This window comes from Rousettus aegyptiacus, unplaced genomic scaffold (assembly GCF_014176215.1).
Source record: "Rousettus aegyptiacus isolate mRouAeg1 unplaced genomic scaffold, mRouAeg1.p scaffold_m13_p_4, whole genome shotgun sequence".
Classification (NCBI taxonomy): domain Eukaryota; kingdom Metazoa; phylum Chordata; class Mammalia; order Chiroptera; family Pteropodidae; genus Rousettus; species Rousettus aegyptiacus.
The window spans coordinates 42262088-42285699 of NW_023416307.1; the positions used below are offsets into that span (position 1 = coordinate 42262088).

The window sequence follows — 23612 nt, forward strand, 5'->3', positions numbered from 1 at the left end:
AGGAAACCGGCTAAGAACATGGTAACAAAGCCATTTAGCTGAAAGGAATCATCAAATGTGATGTAAAATGTAAGAACCTGCAAAGCTATTTCTGATATACTAAGGCAGGTTGCAAAAGTACAAAGACGTCAAATATTTACTAATAATAATAATAATAAATATATATATATATATTTATGGTGTCATAAAATCCTGAAAAGATTTGCACCTAAATGTTCATGTTGCTTATCTTTGGGTGGTTATGGTGATTTTCTTTTTCTTTTTCTTTTTTTTTTGCTCATCTACAGTTTAATACAAACAAGCATTTATTTTATCATAATGACACTCATTAAATAACAATAACAAAAGACATCGTGTTATCGTTATTTAATGAGTATCATTAGCATCCTTTAGCTGTAAGAGAAATCCAAATGAGTGCCGACTGCTCTTGTCCTGTGGGGAAGGCAGTGTAGTGAAAGAGAAAGCCTGCGGTCCTGAAGTGATGCCCCTTACTAAGGAAATGATGGAAAAGAAAGCAAATTATCTTGGCTTCGGTTTCCTCATATGTAACATGTCTACAAAAGTAGGGTTTTTGGCACAGCTATAATTACTAAAGGACTAGAATAGACATCAAAGGGGGAGAGGAGGTTGTAGAAGTGAGAGATTATAACCCTCAATGTGAGGCCTCAACCCATGAAATATGCGTAAGGCACTAACCTTTGTGTATAAAGAAAAGCATTTGAGAACACATGCCCTCGGGTAGAAAGTATGAGCCAGGTTCAGGGGAAAATAAAGGACTTTAGAACAACTAATTTCAATGAGTTTTTAAAAATCAACAATAGCTTTAACTGAAAAATTTGAATTTGATTTGAATCAATCTGTGGCAACAGGTGGCCAACAGATTTCTAGAACATCAAGATTTAAGATCTTAAACTGAAGAGATTAGGTGCAGATAAAGCACTGTTTAGATTAGGGTATAGCATGGCTCTCACGCTGAGAGTCCTTACTCCCCTATCAAGCAGCACTCTAAGATCATTTTATAACATGAAGATCATCAAACAATTTTACATATACTTATCCTTATATCCCAGATACCAAAAGCATCAGAATCTGCCTGGCCAACGTATTAACCAAGTTTTATAAACTAGATAAGGTGCAGTGCTCTAAGAGTCTTTGACAGCGGAACTTCATCAGGGATGAGAATTTCAAAGCTGCTGCTATTTAAGGAAACATGGTCTTTGAAGAAGCATAAATCTGAAACTTGAGGTTAGGCTTGGCATTGAGAGTATAGGCACCAGCAGCGTGCAGCAAACCTGAAATTCTGAAGAAAATTTTGAAGTGGGAAGAAAAGAAAGATGAAGATATTCCTAAGGCCTTTTTATTAAATAAGTACCTTATCTAGTAGGAAGAAACAGTAATAAGGGTAACGTTCTCTCCCTTTCCCCTCTGCCACCATCTCAGCACCTTCAAAGGTGACCTCCACAAATCACTTCCTTTGATGGCTCCGAGATGGCACCAACCATTCAGTTCTGTAACCAGAGCCCTTGCAGCTGGCAGGCCCAATCCCTCCACTTCCGCTTGGTGCTCATCTTCTCACCTTCCAGAATGAAACTCTAAAGCTGTCCTGGTACAGCCCCTTCAGGAAAAGGTACTTCCATATGGGCACCAGCCAGCAACCCCCACCCCCTCCCTCCAGCATGACTTCAAGGATTCATGGAGCTTAGGGGCCTGGGATCTGCAGACAGAGTCTATGACTGAGATTGTTCTGTCTTGCTTTGTTTTGAGGAAGTGGAAGCGGCAGAGGGGATCTTAAGGGTAGGTCACAAAACCAACATATTTGGAAGAAAGATTCAGAGCTTGCTGCTGCTAATGGTTTTTATTTGCAGAGATTAGTAAAGTAATTCAGTCCTTCTCCTCAAAATACATTCTGTGAACTTTACTCACTGACCTTCATTTGAACCCCCTTCCCTTGTCTGCAATCCTTTTGAAGTATCTAAGAATGTGTTGTATACATAATACAGCTATGACAAAGATGCCTCTTGTTTACTGAAGCAGGCGATCATTGTCATTTTCAATGGAAGAGCGGCCTGGTTCCTAACAAATCTCTTCATCCTGGCTCCCTACCTTTCCAAACCCCTTCCTTCTATCCCCACCCATATCTCCATATCCCAACAGAATTTAGGTTGGTAGTGAACTCACAGTTGGTGAGCAAAAGGAGACTGACTTCCGAGGGAGCCTAAATGCAATAAGGCTTTTTCAGTGCCAGTTTATTTAAAGAACCAGTTATTTATTTATTTGTCAGATTTATATAGCGCCTTTCCTCCCAAGAGTTCACCCACGCTACCAACATTTGGTTTACGTTATGCAAACCGTTAGATGCTTTTTCTGCATTTCCTTTTCGGTTTCTGCTGCCAACACAGAGTAAACACAATGCTTAGAGGAAGAAAGGAGAAAAGTGTGGATTCAATAAAGGCTACGCAGTGGACCTGGGTGCCAGGTGAAGTAGTAATGGTTCAGAAGCCAGCTGAGAGATGATATAGAAAATCAGCCAAGAAACCAACACCACATATTTAGTATTTCCTTTAAGGCTAAGAGAAGATAGAAAATAGAGAAGCAGCATAGCTAGGCAAGAGGCTCCGGCTGTTATGTCAGAACATGCTGGGTGAAATCCAGTCTTTACCACTTACTATCTGTGTGACCTTGGGTGAGTTATGTAACTGTTCTGAGCGTCTGTTTCCTCATCAATAAAAGGAGGACAACCAAGACACCTGTTTCAAAGGTCTTTTGTAAAGTTTATATTAGATAATGCATGAAACAGGGCTCAGCAATCTGCTGGATTCTTAATATACATTACCTTCAAACATTACCATCAACGTCTCTGCTCCACCTCCAAGCCCAAAACAAGCCAAATTCAGAAGTTACGCAAATGTAAGGGAAGATCTTAAAGAACTGGGAGAAGATGAAAAACACAAGTCCACTAGTTGCCTACCCAATATCCAGTCTCCTTTCTCTGAAAGAGAATGCTGATTTATATTCTTGGTGGCAATGTGCCACCCAACTTCACATTAATGTTTATTTTCCTGCCATATACCAAGAGCCAGACATTGTTGCAAAACAAAATCTAAACACTGTCCCCAAAAATTCAAGAAATAAAGAATTCCAATTTCACAAGAACTATTACAGAATATATATATATAAAAAGACATCCTCTACTCATTTGATGAGTATAATCTCAGTACTAACACCCAAGAAGGACAATATAAGACAGAACATATATTATTCTCAATGATAAATTGTGATAGGGAAGTCATAAACATATATATTGGAAAACCAAGTCCAGCAATATACAAAAGATAATATAGAATGAATAAGTTAGGTTTATCACAAGAATATAAGGTTGGTTTCATATAAACCAATTTAACTCTCCACAGAAAGAAATTAAGGGAACAAATTCATTAAGTATTTGATAAAATTCAACAACCATTCATATTAACAACTCTTAGTAAACTAGGGATAGAAGGAAATTTCCTTTAGCTTGATAAAAGGTAAAAAAAAAAACATGGCACAATGCTGAAAACGAGCTCTCTTAAGACTCAGAACTAAAAACACCCATACTCTAACCATTAGAAGTACATTATTGAGTCTGTTAAAGGTGGTTTCATTAAGCATCTGTGAAACTCAATTTCAGATCCCGAAGTGAGTTTGTGCTGCCATATGTAACATGCTATGATATTACTAAGAATATGCAGAGAGGAGATGCATCAGACACATTCACTTCATTCCAGGCCAGGCTACAAATGTGACTAATAGTGAAATTCCTTCCTCCCTAAAAACTACAAAATCTGAAGGACAGAAATAAACAGCAATTTATCAGGGATGGGCTTTGAGAGAGAAAACAGAAACAAGAGAAAAACTTGAGTATATTAACTCTCTTAATCAAGCATCTTTAGAGAATGAGTACTTTTCTATTAAATCGCAATTCCAGATAATTTAAGCTCATCCTTTGATGCTTTGATCATAACCACTGAGGGAAAGAACTTTCTCAAGCAGGTTAGGCCATTTGCTCTTTAGGATGCCACACGAAACTGATCTTTTGTTGGTAACTCCTTGGTAACTCTGCACACTGTATTCTAACCTTCACTTTCAGCAGGGTGGCCTGTTACAACACTGATGTCTTCGGGGAGCATCAAGAAGCAGAGGGTTTTTTTCATCAGCAGGAATATTTTCTTAAATTTTGTCTTTTCTTGAGTTTTTGCTTCTTGATGCCAAGTGAGTGAGAGAGCAGTGTATTATTTCCTAAATTCATAGGTGATACATTTATTAGTGGAACCTCTTCAGTTGAATTGTGGGGACTCGATTCAAGATGTAATAAGAAATGGTACAGTAAAAAAAAACATCTGGCCAGTATACTATGGGCATAACATAGGAATATTTTCTAAGTTCTGCCACCTAGCACACATAAACATGGTAAACAGCACGATGAAAAAACACGCAAGTTTGGGATGGCTGAATAAAAAGCATTCCTCCTCTTCAAGGAGCAGCTGTGGTCTTTAAGGATAAATGAAACATGTTCGAACATGCCCAATTAAACGGGTTTTTTTCCTGCCTTAGGGAGAGGAAATCATGAATATAAATCATGCTTCCAAATAGGATTTATTTTCTTTAAAAATTCTGAGTTGTAAAGAATTATATATTAAGATTATGTAAAACAGTAAGAATGTACTTTTGACTAGATCATATTTTGTTTAAAGTATAATCTTAGCAAATAACTATTACATTATCAATAAACATGTTGAAGACAAGAAAGATACTGGGCTGAGTGTGGTATAAAGAAAGGGGTCTAAATCATGTTTTTTAAACCTCAAAGAGTTTATTCAACTGAAGTGATAAGGCACACTAAGAGCGAAACAAAACAGACATATGTGTTACAACATGGGTTTAGATAAGTGATGAAGGAATCTAGTAGGATTTTGTAGTTTAAGAGATAACTAAAGTTCTGGTAGTTAAGAGATAAAGAGATGTATGATAAAGTTCAAGCTCAGAATACATTTCTCTAGGTCTTTTATTCAGTTTTTAGTAGACAATAGTGAATCTTAGCAACCTCCCTCCATTCAGAGCCAAAACATGGTGTAGTTCTAAGTTAATGTTTTGGTTTCTACATGTAGGACCCTGAATTTGGCTCCAAGACCTTTAGGAAGTCCTTTCACTGCTCTGAGGACTGATTTTCTTATCTGTAAAAATAGAGGGTTTTTTTAATTTACTTTATCTTGGTTACAGAGCTGTTAAAAGTCTCAAATAAGATTGTATTTTCTTCTATCTTGAAAAAAATACCATATATTTTTTGTTAGGGGGTTAATTTTGAAGTAATATTCCCTCTATTTTAAATAAAGAGCAAAGAAAAACTATAGTTACTAACAAAAGTGATCTGCTCATAAAGGTTATTAAATATGTGATTATTAAGCTTGTTATCATACATGACTGCAATTATTACTTTTACAAGTCAGACCAAGGATTTTAGTTTTGGTCTCATTTTCTGCATGCTATTAAGCATCTACAAGCAAAAACATTTGTCATGTTTTGCATGTATTTTGTATCACATTATCTCATTAGTATTAGACAAGGGCAATGCGATGTGTATGGGTACTCGATGCTTAAAACTAAAATAGGTGGGCTGGACTAGATAGAAGTGAGGGCTGGAACACGGTTTCTCAAAGTGTGACATTGATATATCTGGGCCTTGCCCAAGACCCGCCAACTCTATCTCTGGGGTACAGCAAAGAATCTATACTAAGCCCCAGTGGGAACTCTTGTGCATTCTCAACTTTGAGACTACAGTGCTCTAGTGTATAAGCCTAAGGGACCAGTGTTGTTTTCTTTTTATTGATTCAGGACTTCGCCTTTCACCAAGTCTCTCAAGGATCTCTATATCACCCCAGTGTGTGCAAGGTCTTTTTATTTTAGACAAATCAATCCTAATGACTGCGTAGAAGAGAAAGAAAGTTCAAATTTGACAGATAAATTTCAGGGAGAAATCATAAATCTCAGGGATCAAACTGCCTCCCAAAAGGTAGCCTGAAGACAGACCTATTGGTGAACACGGAGACTAAGGTTCCCTGTCTTCCAGGTCTGCAGGAGGACAAATAACCTCCAGCAGAATTAGGATATTTCCCCAGCCCCCCAATTCAGTTAATCATTGACATAATCTGTTCACACAAGACCCCTCTGGATAAGAAATTGGGATTGAAGGGGAATACAGGCATGAGCTGCAAAACGATGTTTTAGTGAGCAATGGACCACACAGCAGATAGTGGTCTCATAAGGTTATAATGGATCTGAAAAATTGCTATTGCCTAGTGACGTCATGGCCATTGGGCCATCATAGTGCAACATATATCATTCATGAGTTTGCGGTGATGCTGGTGTAAACAAACCTGTTGCATTGCCTGTCATATAAGAGTATAGCACATACAATTACGTATAACACAAAAAACTTGATAATGATAATACATGACTGTTATTGGTTTATTTACTATACTTTTTATCATGAGTGTATTCTTGCTACTTATAAAAAAAAGTTTGCTGTAAAACAGTATGCTGTGTATACCAGCAGCAGCCTCATACATCTCATGTTTACCATGTCTCTTGATTGCATCATTTTCTCTTGTGCTTGATTTAATCTGGTGTTTTATAAATTTAGCGTAGCCTAAGCGCACAGTGTTTATAGAGTCTGCAGTCGTGTACGGTAACGTCCTAGGCCTTCACATCTACTCCCTGACTCACCCACAGCAACTTCCAGTCCTGCAGGCTCCCTTCATGGTAAGTGTCCTGTATAGGTGTACTGTTTGTTCTTTTATACTGTATTTTTACTGTATCTTTTTTATGTTTACATATGTTTAAATATACAAATACCACTGTGTTTCAGTTGCCTACAGTATTCAGCACAGTAACATGCTTTACGGGTTTGTAGCCTAAGAGCAACAGGCTGTACCACACAGCCTAGGTGTATAGTAGGCTATCCCATCTAGGTTTGCATAACTGCACTCTATGATGTTCACACAACAAAATCACTTAATTACACATTCCTCAGAATGTATCCCCATCGTTAAGTGACATGTGACTGTATACATAAGACATTTAACATGAACTAATTTTCCTTCACAAATGGTATAACAAATATGAAGTTTGCTAAGCATTTCAAATACTAAATATATCCCCTACTCCAATCCTCCACCTAAATTAATCCCTGCAGAAAATCAGGAGGATACTGTTTAAAAACACAAAACCAAAGAACTATTGTAATAAAAATGGTATCCAGGCCTGAGTTCACAGACTGGAAGGCCTGCAGGGTGATTCTGTGCACAGAGAGGTTTTGTTTAGTCTGCAAAGTGTCACTGTTGTTTTTAATTTGAATTAGTTGCCAACTTAAAAAAAAAACACACACACAAGCTGGAATTTTTACATAAAAATCCAAATTTCCAAAAAAAAAGCGCAAAGCTGTTAACAAGGTAATAACTGGCAAAAGCTCAGTAGTGGCTGCCTCCCTCACATGAGTTCCCTATCGAAACTGAGGCCCACTGCTGAGCCAGCCCCCAATCAACACTCACCCCTTGGGCTCTGTGCATCATTGGCATTCGTGGTGTTTGGCCTCACCAGGGGCATAAACACTAACCAGCCAAATTATGTAATTCTTTATGGTGACTTTCACAACAAGGGGGGAAAGGGATTAGAACTAGACCAGAGTACTAACTTTTTTTGCATTTCATCTAGAAATAAAGTAACCACACAGTAAACACTGGGAGGCAATGGGGTTGCACCAGGCCTGCGGAAGGTACATTCCCTCTCCTGCACCCCTTGCCCCTCACCTACCGATGCAGAGCAAAACAGATAGACAGGAAGTACAATGATCACCACCTTGAGGTCCTTGGTATCATCACTGACAACTACCTGCCCACATTATCTGCTCTTCCCAGATAGACTTGAAATAAAAAAGACAGGCCCCCAGAACACCCTACTGCAGATAACAGACTTACAAGGCTGGGACCTAAAAGGTTAAGTTTGGCGTTTGAAGAGTAGGTTTCCTTTACACATTTGTTTGATGATCTAATAACTTTGAATGAGTTATTCCTGATGCCTCAATTTCCTTATTAGAAACGGAGAACTACCTGGAGTGAAATCAGGAGATTTCTATCTCAAAAGTAAGTAATTACAAATCAGGTCCTTAGCTAATCCCTTACTATTATATCGTGTTAAAATCAGTAGAGTAATAATATCTCCTGTAACTCAGCAATCTTCCCTAATACATGAGTGAAGTGTTTAATAAAGTATTTATGGATAGCATAAACCAAGGCTCAAATTCTAGCAGGCAGTACCCAGTGAGGAGCCAGGAAATCTGCCCTGAGAAAAGGTCAACAGATTGTGTATCCTACACAAGTCACTCTTCCTCTAGCTCAGTAATGGGGGGCCCACGGGGCGGGGGAAGGGGGGAACAGTACTAATTATCTCTCCGTTCCTACTTCATAAGGATGTTGTAATGTCTATAAACAGATCATATTCATATTATTAGTCTCACCTCATAAGATGCCTCAATGGAATGAGAACTTTATAGGTACCTGGTAAATATGACTAATTGCTTCCCCTCTCCCATTGAGGAAAAGGGGACAGGGATGGAGGTGGCGAAGGAAGCCCAGATCAGCACCAACCTCTGTTCTGATGGATACTGGTTTTCAGGCATCATCTTTGGCATCTGCAGGGGCTGATGTGGTGGCCGAGGGACTGCAAAGGTTTGCTGCTGTGGTCCAGGGTCTGGAAGCGAATGAGGGGTGGGAGCAGGGCCCACACCTTGCACTGGGCCAGCTGCAGCAGGGTGTGCCGAGGTTGGCAGAGTTGCCTGAGGTGGGGGAAATAGGGAATTCTGATGGGTGGGTGACAAGGGGGTAGTAGGAGGGGTTAATGGCTTGAACCCAGAGGGAGGCTTCCTATCATAGGCACTGTAAATAGAAAAAAAGAAGAAACCATTAGGCTGCAGTAAAGCCTTCAGCGTGGTCACCAGGTCCAACAGAACTTTGCAGCCCACGGTTGCCAGGAAATGACAGCATTAACATAGTTAAATTGCTAGCAGCCCTGAGGGAATATTTGTACCTCTGAAAAGTGACAAACACACTGCGTCACAGGGACTTGTTTAACACTTCTAGTGATTCTTCTCAAAGATAATTTTAGCCTCTGCTTCTGGTTTCCTTTTCCTCCCCAATTCCAAAAGAATTCTCCATGCATGCATGTGTAGGGGTGGATGGATGGGGGGAGAAGTTATGCCTTGGGAGGCTTTTTCCAGCTCCCTCTCCCAAGTATTCCAGGGTTCCCAGGAATTAGTCAGAATCTTTGTTGAAGATAAATTTCTGCTGCAATATCACTTGAATTAACTACTCTTCTCCTCCCCCCTTTCAGACAGACCTATGTTTATCTTCCAGAGCAAAGAATAATTTAAAATTAAAGCTTCAATCCTGCGGCCTGAATATTCTTAAGTAAAGGGCACAAGCATCAGGGCTTTTTCATTTATTCTGATTTGAAGATTACTTCTTTGGTGCTTAAAGTTCACATTAACATATGATAGACATGAAGAAGTATATATTCCCTCCCTCAAAGCCACAGGTCAAATATCTCGGTATTCAAGGTTCTTTCCCTTGGGAGGACTCTGTACCCCCAAGAACTCAGATCTCCCCATAGAGCCAGTTTTGTGTTTTGCACAGCACAAAGGCCCCATTTGGACTAGCCTACACCTAGACGATAGCATAGCCAGGAAAGACTGGGTGTGCTACACCGTGTTTCTGCTGAATAATGCTGGAAACGGTCAGCTTAATGGCTATTTTCTGGCCAGGCTTTCTCTGGCATCACTTACCAATAGTTGTAGAGGCACTTTTCTCCATAGTTAGCACCGAGAGCCTGCTCATGGCTACAAGACGACAGCTCAGAGGAGGGGCTGTGCAGCTCCCGTTTGATCTTGGTTGGAGGTGGGGCATGAAGCACCACTGAAATGAGAAGAGGGATGAGGGAGGAGTGGACAGGACAACTGATTAACATGGAGCACAATGCTTCCTTCTGCAAACCCTGCAACGAGCCAACTGTTCTTGGAACTCATGTCAAATCACATGCCAGAGAAAGCCCAAAACTTAAAGATAGAGCCTTCCATAGAAAACTGATAAAAAGTCAGAAATCATCATCTGATATTTTTTTCCAAATTTCTTTGGTGTTGGGTCTGCTTCCCAGAGACTTTGAACCCCTTAAAATCCTGCACATGATGGTTCTTTAAAAAGAAAAAAATGCAAGTATGATAGAAAACCAAGGATAGCAGGTATGCAGAATTTTTTATCAAAAAACAAAACTAAACAGCAAAAGATATATCGGTATACATTACAGATTAGCTTATCAAAGGCTAGAAATTGCTCTGGGAAATACATTTCATATACAGAGGAATATGTACAAATGAAGTATGTGACTTGTTAAAAGTCCTTCAAGCAACTCTAAATATCTGAGTAAATAAAACTCAACTTTAGGGGCATTCCAAAAAATTTAAAAGCAAAGGAATACAACAAAGCACCAAACCACAACCTAGAAAAAGCTAACTGCATACAGGAAAAGTCGTGGAAACTTTTGTGCTTATGTTTGCTTTATGCCTTTCATAGTGACCAACCAGGAAGGGCAGGTTTTCATAACCAATCCCTTCGTAGATGGTGCCAATTACTTTTCCTAAATTGATGAAATAGTACACAGAGTTGTTGCTTTGTTTGGAAGTCAACTGCATATTCCATACATGATTCTGAGAGGGCAAAGTAACAAAGTTTTTCAAATCAAGGTGACTTACATACAGTGGCCCAACCAAACCAACCAGGTTTGCCTTTTCTGTCTTCTCTAGGAGCTAACTCATTTTAGAGAAGGCATTTTACCCAAAGCAGAAGGACCAATTTTAAAGATGCTGCACCACAGTCAGTGCTCTGGTAACCCATTAAAATTCTGTTTGACTCAATGTTTACTCCTAAAATACCTCCAGGAGTTTGGTTAATTCTTAGTGATTATACTAGGCAGAATTAGCTAAACAATCATCCCTTTTCTGTCTGATAAGACTGAACAGTCTTCAGACCAACTGGTTTCTTTATGCCTTGTCCAAACCCGAATTCTGGCCTCAGACATGAACAAATGAGACAGATTACTCTATCACAGATGACAAGGGCATAAAGTAAAGTCTTGCCAGTGACTGACTAGAAAGGACAGGTTTTCATAATTCTTTTCCTACATAATGCCAACTGCTATTCCTGAATACAAGAAATAAGTTCAGAACTGGCAGATTATATTTAGAAGTCATTAGAGTCTCTCTCTGATTTTTCGATGGTGACATCATGGTAGCCAATCCTCAATTGTTATCAAATGTTTTCAGACATTCAGACACAGAAAAGCGCTAAGCTCGTCGTTAGAATTCGTTAGTGAATGAGAAGGGAAGAGTCAGACAACTTGACACAGAAAACCATTTCCCCGACGCAGTGGAAGTTCTGGGGGTCTCAGCACTGCCCCTTTGTCACTGCCTCTCCCTTTACAAGTCTCTGCCATAAAAGTTTTGGCAAATAATGAGAAAAGGTGATGATGTCCTAATGAAAATAAACGTGCCACGTCTTTGATAAGTCTATTTTTCTTACTTTATCTAAAGAAAATAATTTATGATCTCTGTTTTACTTAAGTTTAGAAAGTAAACAATTAGGGCATTATTCAATTTTATCATTTCAGGTTTTAGAAATATACTGACGTGTTCATAGTATTATTATAAAAGTTGACAGTTCTATTGGGCAAACCAAAGCCACCCCAGAAGAAAAAGTTTTAATGGCTTTGGGAACAGACAGCCATTTTGCAAGAGAATCTAAACTACCAGCTAATTCTAATGTCTTGATTTCTTCAAATCTACATGTACTCTTAGCATGTACTATACCATTGTGGCTCTAAATTATATGGTAGCTTCTAGTATCCCCAAATTGTCTTATACCTAGAATCTTATGTTCTCTTCACAAAGAAGGAGTTCAAAAAACTATCTGATGAGTGCTATGGTCTGAACATTTCTGCCCCTCTCAAATTCATATGCTGAAATTCTAATGCCAAACGTGATGGTATTACAAGATGGGGGGTGGTCTTTGGAGGTTATTAGGTAACAAGGGCAGAGCCACGTGAGCATACAACTAGACCATGCTGGCATCCTGATCTCCGACTTCCAGCCTCTAGAACTGTGAGAAATAAATTTCTGTTTTTCATAAGCTACCCAGCCTGTGGTATTTTGTTACAGCAGCCTGAATGCACTGAGACAATGAGTGACTGAATGGATTGTATTTCCAATTAATTCTTAACCACATCTACCCTACAAGGCTGGGCACAATGTTAGTCGTAAATAATTTTCCCCCAGGAATCAACCATCAAAGGAGAGAGAAGACAGTGGAACACAGCAGGAATGAGAATTGAAAGTTTCACAGATCATTGACAGGAAAGTCATTAGGGACCCTGCGAGAGCTAAGGAAGAAGGCTCAGCTCTCCAAAAGGACTGCTGGGCCAGAGGACGTGTGAAGGAGCCTGATTATGGCATGCGTTGGTCTGAGACAGTGGTATATTTAAAGCAGGAACTTAGAAGAAGCTCAAGGAATGCTCCCTGCTTTCAGTCTGTTCCCTCCTTTGGAAAATGAGATATGTGATGCTTGAGAAATAAAGAAAATGGCACAGCACCTTGCAGATGGTGCTATGATGTTGTATAATTATACACTGTGCTTTCAAAAATAGAGTATTTACCTTCACGCAGGTGACTTACTAAACGATGACAGAGACCTAGGACTATAAAGCATGGCAACAAACTGAAATTGAGAAAGGGTCAGGAATTCCTAAGGAAATTTGAAAAGAAATGATAAAATGATTGACTATTTGAGTTGATAAACACTTTCTACAATTAGAAAATTTGAGTTTAAATTCAAGAGTTATAGAAGATGGTCCCATAAAGCCAATAGTGCTTTGACAACAATTCCTGTTGAATGTGGACCACTTTCCTTATTGTAAAGATTTCAATCATTCAGTGGGCATCTTCTATGAGCCAGGAATCCTGGAGGTGCTGGGATATGATGATAAGCAAAATGGACATGGTCCTTTCTTCACGGTATATATGATTTAGTGAGAAATCATTTAGCGTCTTCTCACAGATGCAATTAGTGTTAGACCAAGGCCTCATAGTCCACTTAATCCAGGCCCCTACATTTATAGATGAGGACCCTGAGGCCCAAAGGAGTTAAAGTAATTGCTCAGTCTTGGAGCTGCTGCTAACAGAGGGGAGGGGAGGCAAGAGTTCCCCACTAAAACAACAAAAAATACCACATGACACCTGGTTGAGAGAAAGTGCTCTAGAACATGGGGAAAATGGATAACAAATACCTCTGGAAAAGAACAAGGTAGGCAGTGCAAGAGACAGCCAGCCAGACAAACCCCTTAGCATTTACTTTGTGCCAAGTTGCTCTTAGGTATGTTATTTTTTATTTTCCTGACCCAGTAAGAAAGCTACTTCCACTGTCTCCAATATAGATGAGAAAACCTTAAGACCTTAAACCTTAAGGCTTAAGAAGGTAGGCAATCTGCCCCAGTTGCATAGCTGTAAGTGGTCAGGACTCCTACCTAAACAGTTCTTAGTCATTCCATCATATGGCCTCTCAGAGGGAATCTAAGAGAAAAAGACTAAATCAAAAAGGGATTAAAAGAAACAGGAAAATAGATAAAGAAGGAAGACAACACCAAAGAAGAGTAGAAGAACACTTTTTGCCCAATTTCATAGTCTGTATCCTCATGTTTACGCTGCACTCTCCAGCTGGAGGCACATCTGATTCACCTGAATCCACTCGAGGACTTACACTTTCCCCTATCTCTAGGCCACCAAAATGCCCATGATCCCTCTCTCACTCCTACTGGTGGCTAATATCTCTTGACTCTAGTGGACTTTACTTCTTACAATCCTTGACTCCAGTTCCAGTATTCCATCTAAAGATCTCATTCTACCTCCTACATTCCAGCTGATCAAAATCTTCTGCTCATTTAGATGACTGCAGGCACTTTGGAAGACTGGGTATCTTCTACGGTCAATGACTGACTGGCCACTAACACTGTTGCCATGGATACCATCTCTCCCCAAATGCCCTGCCCCTCCTGACTGTTTCTTGACAATATCCTCTTAATACCACCTCTGAGGCAAGAGCAAGATTTGTCTGATCCCTATTCGACTATAAGAACTATGTTAAATATCCGCGCACAAATATATGAGAGTCTCTGCTTGTCAGGGGTAGGAAAGACAAGGGTGGTTGGCTGACAAGATTTTCTATGGGTATATACTGCAAAAACAATGTATTGCTTTGTATGCCACTAGCACACCATTTTAAGTTTAGATATGATGTTCACAAATCAATCAACTTAACTTTATAGTTGCTCTTCTTACAAGGAAACTCTTTGGAAGGTTTTTCTATCTGACAAAATGATCATTAATCAGGCCTGATCCTAGCCAATGAAATAAGTCAAGTAAAATAAACAAAAGGCAAAAGGATTAAAATGGAAGACAATACTGTCATTATTCAGATAACCTGGTTGGTACACAGGAAATACAAATTTAACCACAAAGTATAAGAATAAGTAAGCTAATTTACCAAGATCATTAGGCTAATATATAAAAATAACTATTTCTATATACTGTAAGTAAAACAATGTGAAATCTTAAAAAAATGCCTCTACAATAGCAATAAATAACATCGAATACCTAGGACTACATTTAATAAAAGACATGTAAGATACCTAAATTGAAAACTACAAAATACTGAGGAAAATTAAAGAAATCTCAATAAATGGAAGAATATAGCATGTTCATGGGTTGGAAAGCTTGATATTGTAAAGATATCACTTCTTCCCAAATTTATCTATAGGCTCAAGGTAACTCCAAACAAAATCTAAGCACTACAAAGAAATGAGAATGAAGAAATTAGAAGTATATTTAGTAACATGGAATTTCACAAATAAGCTGAATAAAAGAAACCAAACACAAAAGAGTACTACTGTATGAGTCCATTTACACACCGTTCAAAAGGAAACAAAACTAACCTATCGTGTTTAAATTCAGGATGGAGGTTACTCTTGAGTCTGGGGGTAGTGCCTGTTCAGGGGGCAACAAGGAGTCTTCTTGTATTCTGATGAGTTATGGATCTCGATCTAAATGCTTGTACAGTTTGTGAAAATTTATCAAGCTTATGATTGCTATATTATTTCCATTAAGTTTCTATTTCTATTTCTTACAAAAACAGCCCTATCCTAGTCAAATTGCATCGTCGAGTTAAAACTAAGATTTCGCAAATTTTAGCAAGTCTTTCCTCTGTGATGGTATAGAAGCAGTCTTCCAAAGAAAAAGCCCAATTGTTTTAAAAGAGAAAAAACAGACAAACTGGCCCATTGACGAGAAAAAATAATTCCCTCTGCTGACAAAATCTGTTTCCTTCCCACATGTATAGGCCTGTGGAATCAGTCCAAGGAAGCCAGCCACCCCATGCCAGTGCTGGCAGTGAACTTCACTATTACAGCACCAAGGATCAAAACAAAGGAAAACACTTTTGTTGAATGTTATGAACAACAGTATTTCAAAAGAATTTTTGTTTAGAAAGACAAAAACACCTTGTCTAATAAGCCTTTCCTATCATTTTTCATAATCATCAAAGTTTCAATTTGCCACAGACTTTGTTGTGAATATATACTATATATATGTGGTTGGTGAGTGTTAAAAAGAAATGTCAGTTAGTTATACTGCAATCTGAGGCGGAGAAAGACTAAGCCCATCCTTATTTCTCCCACTTCTCACATAAACTTTGCCTGCCTTCCACCAGTTGTTGTTACTCAGGTTTTGTTTTGGGGTTTTCCTCTTCCCTTCTTTAGTTTCATTACCTTCCTATGGAGAAGACTCATCTTTCCCAAATCAGCTGTGCAGGCCTGATCTCGGAGTGGGACTTATTTGGTCACACTCGACAGCCATGATCTTCTTACTTTACATAGAAAGTTGTGTCTCATGACAGAACTTGATCAGAATGTCCATGAGGCTGAATCTCAGGTGGCCAGAGCCTCTCACAGCACTTCTGAGCAAACACAATGCAGAATGTATGTAAGTGTGGTCAGAGACTTCTCAAGATTCCAGAGCCGTGACCCTAAAGCGAAGGTCTGTCCCTAAGTTTACGACCTTCTTTGCCACCAGCTTCAGTTCACCATTCCTCTCTTAGAGCACTACCACTCCACCTCATTTCCTTCTCTAGTAAGAAATATGTACTGTGTAGTTCAAGAATGCAGGGGCAGGGGAGCCTGAGACATTTGCCAATACCACACTTTGCTTCTGTCAATGAGTGGAACATGAGGAATGAAGGCAGAGAGAAAGACTATCAATCAGAGGGACATATGAATCTAAAAATGACATTGGCAAAAGAGAACTGAAGAGGCTACCTGGAAGGCAGGTGTAGCCTCTTCTCTCCTGATTTCCCCTTGTCAGAGTACCCTATTGGCAAAGACCAGAGGGCTTAAGTCACCAGATGCAGTGCCCCTTGTGTTCTGTGGTTTGACAAGCACAAATAAGCCAAAAGGCCTCCTTTCCAAAATACTGCTGCCTTTCCTTAGCAATGGCGTTTTTTGTTTGTTTGTTTGGGTTTTTTTTTTTTTGGACACATTGTGAGACAATGCTATTTACTAAGGAAAAAAGGTAGTCAGGATGAAGCTTAGTTTATAAGTTCTACCATATTACCAGAGGAGGTCAGAAATGTTTTTCTTCTAGGGCTGAAAAGATTAGAAATCCATTTCAAGCACAAAATATATTCCTAATATCACAATATTCTTTATAATTGCCATAGCAGTCCTAGTGAATGATAAGGACAGACTACCCTGTTTTGGGAACCAAGGAGGTTCAAGGAAGATAAAGTAAGTGGTTCTGGAACTTAAAAAAGAACATCTGGAAAAGGAGATGGCTTTTGGATTTCTAAACCAATTAAGAGACATGCTCAAACCCGCTTGACTGGTTAACATAGATTCTGCCTGGAAACAGTTTCCAAAAATAAAAATCTGAAGTGTTATCAAATTTTGCTGAAGGGCACAAGTTCTAAAAGAAGAATTGGGGGAGGTATAGAGAAATGTGCCATTTTCTTTCATATCCGACACAGCTGACCTCTGTAAATACAAATTAAAAAATTGAACACAGTGAAAATCATCCATAAAAAAATAAAATCAACTATTTAGTAAGTTGTGCTAAAAAAGTTTTAATGAGTCCCTCAAAAGCCCTCTCATTAAATGTGCACAAACAATTTCTGACCCAAATATCTCCATCTCACTCCTTCTGTGCTTTTACCAGCGTTTTAAGGTTAACATGGCATGGGTGATAGTGAGAACTGACAACACAGAAGATTCCAGACCTAAGGTCAGCATTCCTGTATGTTGCTTGCATTTCTATATATCCTTCAAAAATGTACGCTAAAAAAGTCAGCAACTGCAACATTGCCCAGGTCTCTTCAAAAAAACTCAATGTTCTGGCGGGCAGGGGGGGGGGTGGTGGAGGCAGAATGTTACAGATTGAAGAAGATGAAAAAGGCATAACAATAAACGCAATGCATGGTTATTAATGGAATCCTAGATCAAAAACAGTATCAATATCAGCTATAAAAGACATGCGGGAGACAACTGGGGCATTCTGAATATTACTGGATAAAGGTTAATTTTCTGAGGCTACATAGAAGAATGTCCTTAATCTTCGAAGATGCACACTAAAGTATTTGGGGGCGCAATGTCAAAATGTTTGCAACTTGCTTTCAAATGGTCCAGAAAGAAAAAAAATATATCTATAAATGAAACAAATGCAGCAATAGGTTTGGAAAACAAGTCAGTAAAGCATATTATATCCCATCTCTGAGATACTTGAAAGAAAAAAATCCTTTTATTTATGGTTGACTAACAGGTCAAAAATAACGGTGCTAAGACTTCTAAACCATGCATTCACACACAAGGAAAGCCACCCCTGGCCTGTTACCAAACTGGAAGGATACTGTCCTGTGTATCCTGTACCTTTACCATGTTTCGATAATATAGCCCCAGGAATCTAAAATTGCACAAGAAAAAATGTTGGTCATATTCTAATGTCTAAGCCAGTGGTTCTCAATTATCTTAATCTTATTTATTTATTTATTTATTTCATTTCATTTATTTATTTGCTATTATTTCTGGCTCACTTAGAAAAGAGAAGGGAACACCCATGAGAGGGCAAAATGAAAACCGCCACTGCTATCACCATGACTTGCCCATTGCCACTTCTCCTACTGGCTGGGGTAAAAAGACAGTAATTACACGAGGACGAACTATTGACAAAACTAAAATCTATCAGTTAATTCCACATACATATTAATATACGTATAACAGGAACCAAAACATATGCCCAACTGAAGACCACAAAGCGTTCTTGGGGGAAAAAATGGAGAACATCCACTCCTTGTGAATATGTATATACGACAGGTTTAGAACACTATCAGAACAGCGGTTCAATTCATTAGATTTCATTTCCAGAATCCCCAGGAGTCTACGATACAGCCATCGCCAATGTATGAAGGTTGGCAAAATTAAAAAGGACTAAAGTTCTCTACCTCGATATTCTCTTTCATACTCTTCCCTCCCAAGCAGCTGGTTTGGCTCCTTCTGCCCATAAAGGCTGAGCAGGGCCAGGACCAGGAGAAGAAGCTTGAAATGGGTGGTCTGGGCTTTTGGCGCTCTGAGCCTTAGGGAAAACCCACATAAGAGTTTCTGGGGGCTCCAACTCATCTAACCTAGCTTACTAGGCTAGGAGATCAGAAAGGAATATGAAGCTGAAGACCTAAATTGGGATAAAGTATTGTTAGCTTGGAGAATCCCCCACATATTCACGTTCTGGGTAACCAAAGATGGCAGTAAGACTCTGGTATGGAATCAAGGCTCTCCATGCAACTCATGGGACATATGACAAACATATGGTATAGTCAACACGTAGGTGTCATAACACACACAGGGGCTGAGACGTCAGGGCAGGCTCATTCTGCAATCTCCAACTGCACTAATAACTGCATTTGTCCTGAGCAAAGTCTTAGCTGAAGAGAGCAAGGCTCCTGCTCTGGGATAGAATTTGGCATCAGAAGGATAGGGAAAGATCTTTTCAGGATTGTCACAGAGCAGTATTCAGGATTTTAGATTAATCATGGTGGTGGCAGAGGGGTAGGGTTATGGTGTCATTATGGTCCATGTCATTTTCTCCTACTTGTCCTGTTTCTCAGCGAGGACAAAAAGACTATCATCTTGGTGGTATATTTCAGGGCTCCATCCATGGTATAGGATTAAACATGAAATAGAAGAATTTATTAACAATTACATAAGTCCTTCCTATATGGTCAATGTCATCTGTACAATAAATAACACGAGAGTCAAATTAGCAACTGATAAAGCTAGTTCCTGGACCATCTGGCTCCAGGAATTAGATTTCTCCAATGTAATAGGAAAAACCTACAGTCAGCAGAAGAGAGGCTTCAGGAATTGGTGTGCAGATTTAAAAAACAAAACAAAACACTCTATATTTCATGATTTAGAGCTAGAAATGTGGGGTAATCAGCTAAAAAAAAAAAAAACTTAGCATGATATAGACTATGGGAAAAGACAGATCCAACAAATAAGGTTAGGGTTAAATTTGTATAGAAATAGGACCAACCCAAGAGAGCAGGATTTAAGCCTGATGACCCTGTATGAAAATGGTGGGGGAATACCAAAGTGAAACCATAACCAACCAAACTAAAGCCAAGTCTTGCAACAGTGGGAAAAGTGGTAAGGAAAGAAGACACCTTTCTTGCCCACAAGAGTAGATGAGGTTATACTAAGTATTTGGAAATTCAAGAGCTGCAAGTTGTTTCCGAATACAAGTCCAGGAATACTGCGGGTGAGCTCCTGTTAAAAATGATGGGCACTTACTTAAAAGAGTGTGGAGACTGTGTCTCCAGAGAGCCCCCTCTCAATTTACAAACTGTATGGCAGAAAAACAAGGTTAGCGAGGTCATCAGAAGATTACTTGAGAATTCTGAAAATGAAAGTCCTTAAGCTTTGAATACAGTATTAGAAATTAAACGGAAGAAAAGGAGCTTAGGAAAAAAACCCGGTCCAACTCTAAAATTGTAGAAACAGCATTAGTAGAAAGGGGTATCTGAAACATCTCTAAGAGGCCACCTTCAAATGCTGTGGAATTCCTCCCAGGAATTAGAGTTACTGATAGAATTTCTCCCATTTGGGTTTTAAATTAGACACAGAATCAATACCATGAAAAAGTTAAAACCATGAGGCCATGTTTTGTAAGCCACTCTTCCATTTTCTGTTTATCTCGGATAACCCTAAATCTCCACTATGGACTCAAGCTGACAACAGCAACATGGGTCTAGGTAGTGCCACGGACCATGTATTAGGCGTATAGAACTTTGCTTTCTCTGGAGAGGTGCTGGGTGTACATAGGACTGGTGCTTCAATGACAAGATGCTGCAGGGCTCACATTGGCTTTGGAAAGTGTTTGTAAATTTTGTTTGTACAGGGCCAGTGTTATGGTATTTTATGCCCTTACTGCTCCCTGGAATGTGGAATATATGCTACAAGATAGATTCAACAACAGAGAACTCTAGCTCCAAAGATGCCAAAGTACATTAGCCATGCCAGCTTACGGGCTCCCCAGGTTGTAGCTTTTGTTAGACCCCCAAACAAAGCCCTTCTGGCTACAGCAAAAGGAGGAAAAGATGAAAATAATGATTTTACACTTATAAAGGGATTTTAATTTATTTGTGGGAAATGGGGATTGACTTGACAAGGAAAGGGCTTTATTAGGGCCATTCTTACATAGTTGGGATCATACTATTTGGACTACGATGTTTAAGTTATCTAGTGGCTTCATATAACCGGGAAGAGATGGGAGTGATTTGCTTTTGTTAGGCCCAGCTTAATGATTACAACATCCCCCCCAAAATTTCCTCCCTCTCTAACCCCTCTTCCATGGCCTCTTTTAGCAATGGTAGCAGCTGGTCAGCAGAATCAGCTTGTGGTATCTCAAAATCAAATCACCAGCTGAAATACTATTGGTTAGGAAATGAAAAGCTAGATTTTGCCCACAAAAGACAGTTTGGGAGGTCACTATCTAATGTACAAGTGCAACCTAAAAGGTGGGAGAATCCTACAGAGGCAGACCACTTAAAATGGGGGGTGCTTTAACCTCCAGGGGGGCTCAAGGCTTCCCCTACCTCTTTATTCTCTAACTCCAGAGAGGATAAAATATGATTCAAGTCAAGGATGATGCCCAGAACTTAAGGAACAGTGGAAGGATAGCTTTGGCTAGGAAAAGCAAAAGTGGTCCTCAAGGCCATTTACCTGTTCAGTTGCAAGGAGCTGGAAGCTGCTTCCACCCTCCAAAGACTGAGAGGGCCCTGGGAAGAGCTCAGGGTAATAATGGGCCTATGCACAAGGAGGCGACTGCCCTGTTGTAGGCCTGGGGAGCAGAAGAGTCCTCAAGGCTGGCCTGTGGTCCAGGGGCAAGTCTATCAGGGTAAAGATGTTGGCTGGTCATGTCCCTGGTCATCAGCTAGGAGGTCCAGTGCTAAATGGGATCTGAGATACTAGCCTTCTCCTTTCTTTACCTCTATCAGTACTAATAACAAATGACACAGATGATTTTTAAAGGTTTCTATTCCAAATCTGGCTAAACTAGAGGACAAGAGATTCTTTATGTTAATGTTCTTTTTCTCCTTCTCCCAAAAGAAGTGGTCATGTTAGTAAGAGGAGCCCACCTGCGATGTATGCATTACATCAGGGGTGTCCTGACTCACAGAAGAACTGTAAGAAAGAGAGTCTGTCATGAAATAGCTACATCCCATTCTTGCTACAAAACTGCAAATCTTTCAAAATCTCATTTCTAAAAAGAAAATTTCTGTTTTCAATTAAGGAAGATAATTTAATAGCAATGGTAGTAGAGAGGGTTTTTTTTGTTTTTTTTTTTGTTTTTTTTTTTTTGACCCAGATAAACTAGTTTCGAATTTATTTCTTTTAAGTTCACACTCTCTCCACACTTCAGTATTATTTTTGAAACAGCATGGATTTGTGTAGTTCCACAAAGGACTCATTTATCCTAACAATTTAATATTATTACTTTAGAATTCTGAAAATGGAAACCTAGAGGCCTTGAATATCAGAGTCAGAAATTAAAGATAAGAAAAGGAGCTTAGAAAAGAAGTGGCCCAAATTTGACTGAGGTAGGGCTTATGTATTAATAGATATGGGGCTCTTTCATAAAAATATTTTGTACAGAACAAATATCTCTAATTGCGTAAGACTGTTACATCCCCAAACTTGTGGGCATCTGACAGTCAAGTGAGTGTACAGAGCTGACTGGGAGGCGAGTCAAGGTAAAAATTTGTGGTTCTTCTGATTTTGAAAGCACCTTCTCCTTTCCACTACCATAAGTGAATCTCTTTAGACCTACAGCCTAGAGACCTTGCTTCCACCTGGGGCGTTTTGTTACTTTCAAGCTTAAAGAGACTGGTAGGATAAAACGGGACTGACAGGCCTAATTATGCCAAAAGGAGGATCTGAGTATTATTCATATCAACTACTTTTCTGGAGCAGCTGTTCAAAAAAGTTTAATATCCAATCTTAGCCAATATGACAGACAACTCTGTTTAATTTTCATGGTTGAGAAAGAGGTCTAAAGAGAACTCTGTCCTCTAACTTGAGTTTTATTAGAGATGACAGAATGGCTTCCTCTACTGTGGGCCTTCCTTCAACCACCATAGATTTTTGCCACGAAGAGCTGCTCATTGTGGAATACACCGTCAGGGAAAGGGGAAATGGCATTTTTCTTAAATGGGAAAAAAATGCAAAATTAAACCTTCTTATCATCCCTTCTATAATTTATTCCCGATTTATATAATTCTCATATCAACTGGCATTAAAGAGAAATGTTAATAATACTTGAAAAAAATTTAAGCACGATTTTATCTTCAAATTTAAAATTCATCTTTAAAATCTGACAGTAGAAAATCCAAACTCTAAAGAGATTAGCTTCTCCTTTAAGAACCATTACTTCTGTCTGTAGCCCTCCACCTAAAAGCAAAAACTCAACAAATGTGTGCCTAAACCATGACTTGTTCTCTAGCACATGCAGTCTTACTGGGAAACATAACATTAGCTGTGCAAAGTTTAAACACAGCCTAGAAAGACTTGGCTAGTGTGTGTACATTTAAAAGAGGAATCAGAAAATGAGAAATAGCCGCAACTAGTTTTTTTCTATGCATCTCTAAGGTCGTCCCAAGGACTCTCCGAACTCAGGTTTTAGGCCCTCTATAGAGTTACAGCTAGAGGCTGGTGTTGGGGGCTATTGAAGGGAACATAACAGAGAATGTGGTGGTGCGCAAAATATATTCACCAAGTACTGGCTGCAGAGCAGGGAGCTATGGTTGAGACGGACATAAACATAAGGCAGGGGTTCTCCGCTTTTGGAGACACTTAAAGCTGAAGAGAAACTGTTTCCTGTTTCAAAG

The 23612-nt window shown here is 39.3% G+C and overlaps 1 protein-coding gene across 1 annotated transcript in view; it reads right to left on the reverse strand.

The window, feature by feature from the left end:
* Positions 1–23612, reverse strand: part of ETV5 (ETS variant transcription factor 5) — a 53722-nt gene that overhangs the window by 18134 nt on the left and 11976 nt on the right. The window contains exons 6-7 of the mRNA XM_016159744.2: positions 9872–10001; positions 8679–8966 (exon numbers count right to left, since the gene is read on the reverse strand). Coding sequence (XP_016015230.2) covers positions 8679–8966; positions 9872–10001 — 418 coding nt within the window. The remainder of the gene's footprint in view (positions 1–8678; positions 8967–9871; positions 10002–23612) is intronic.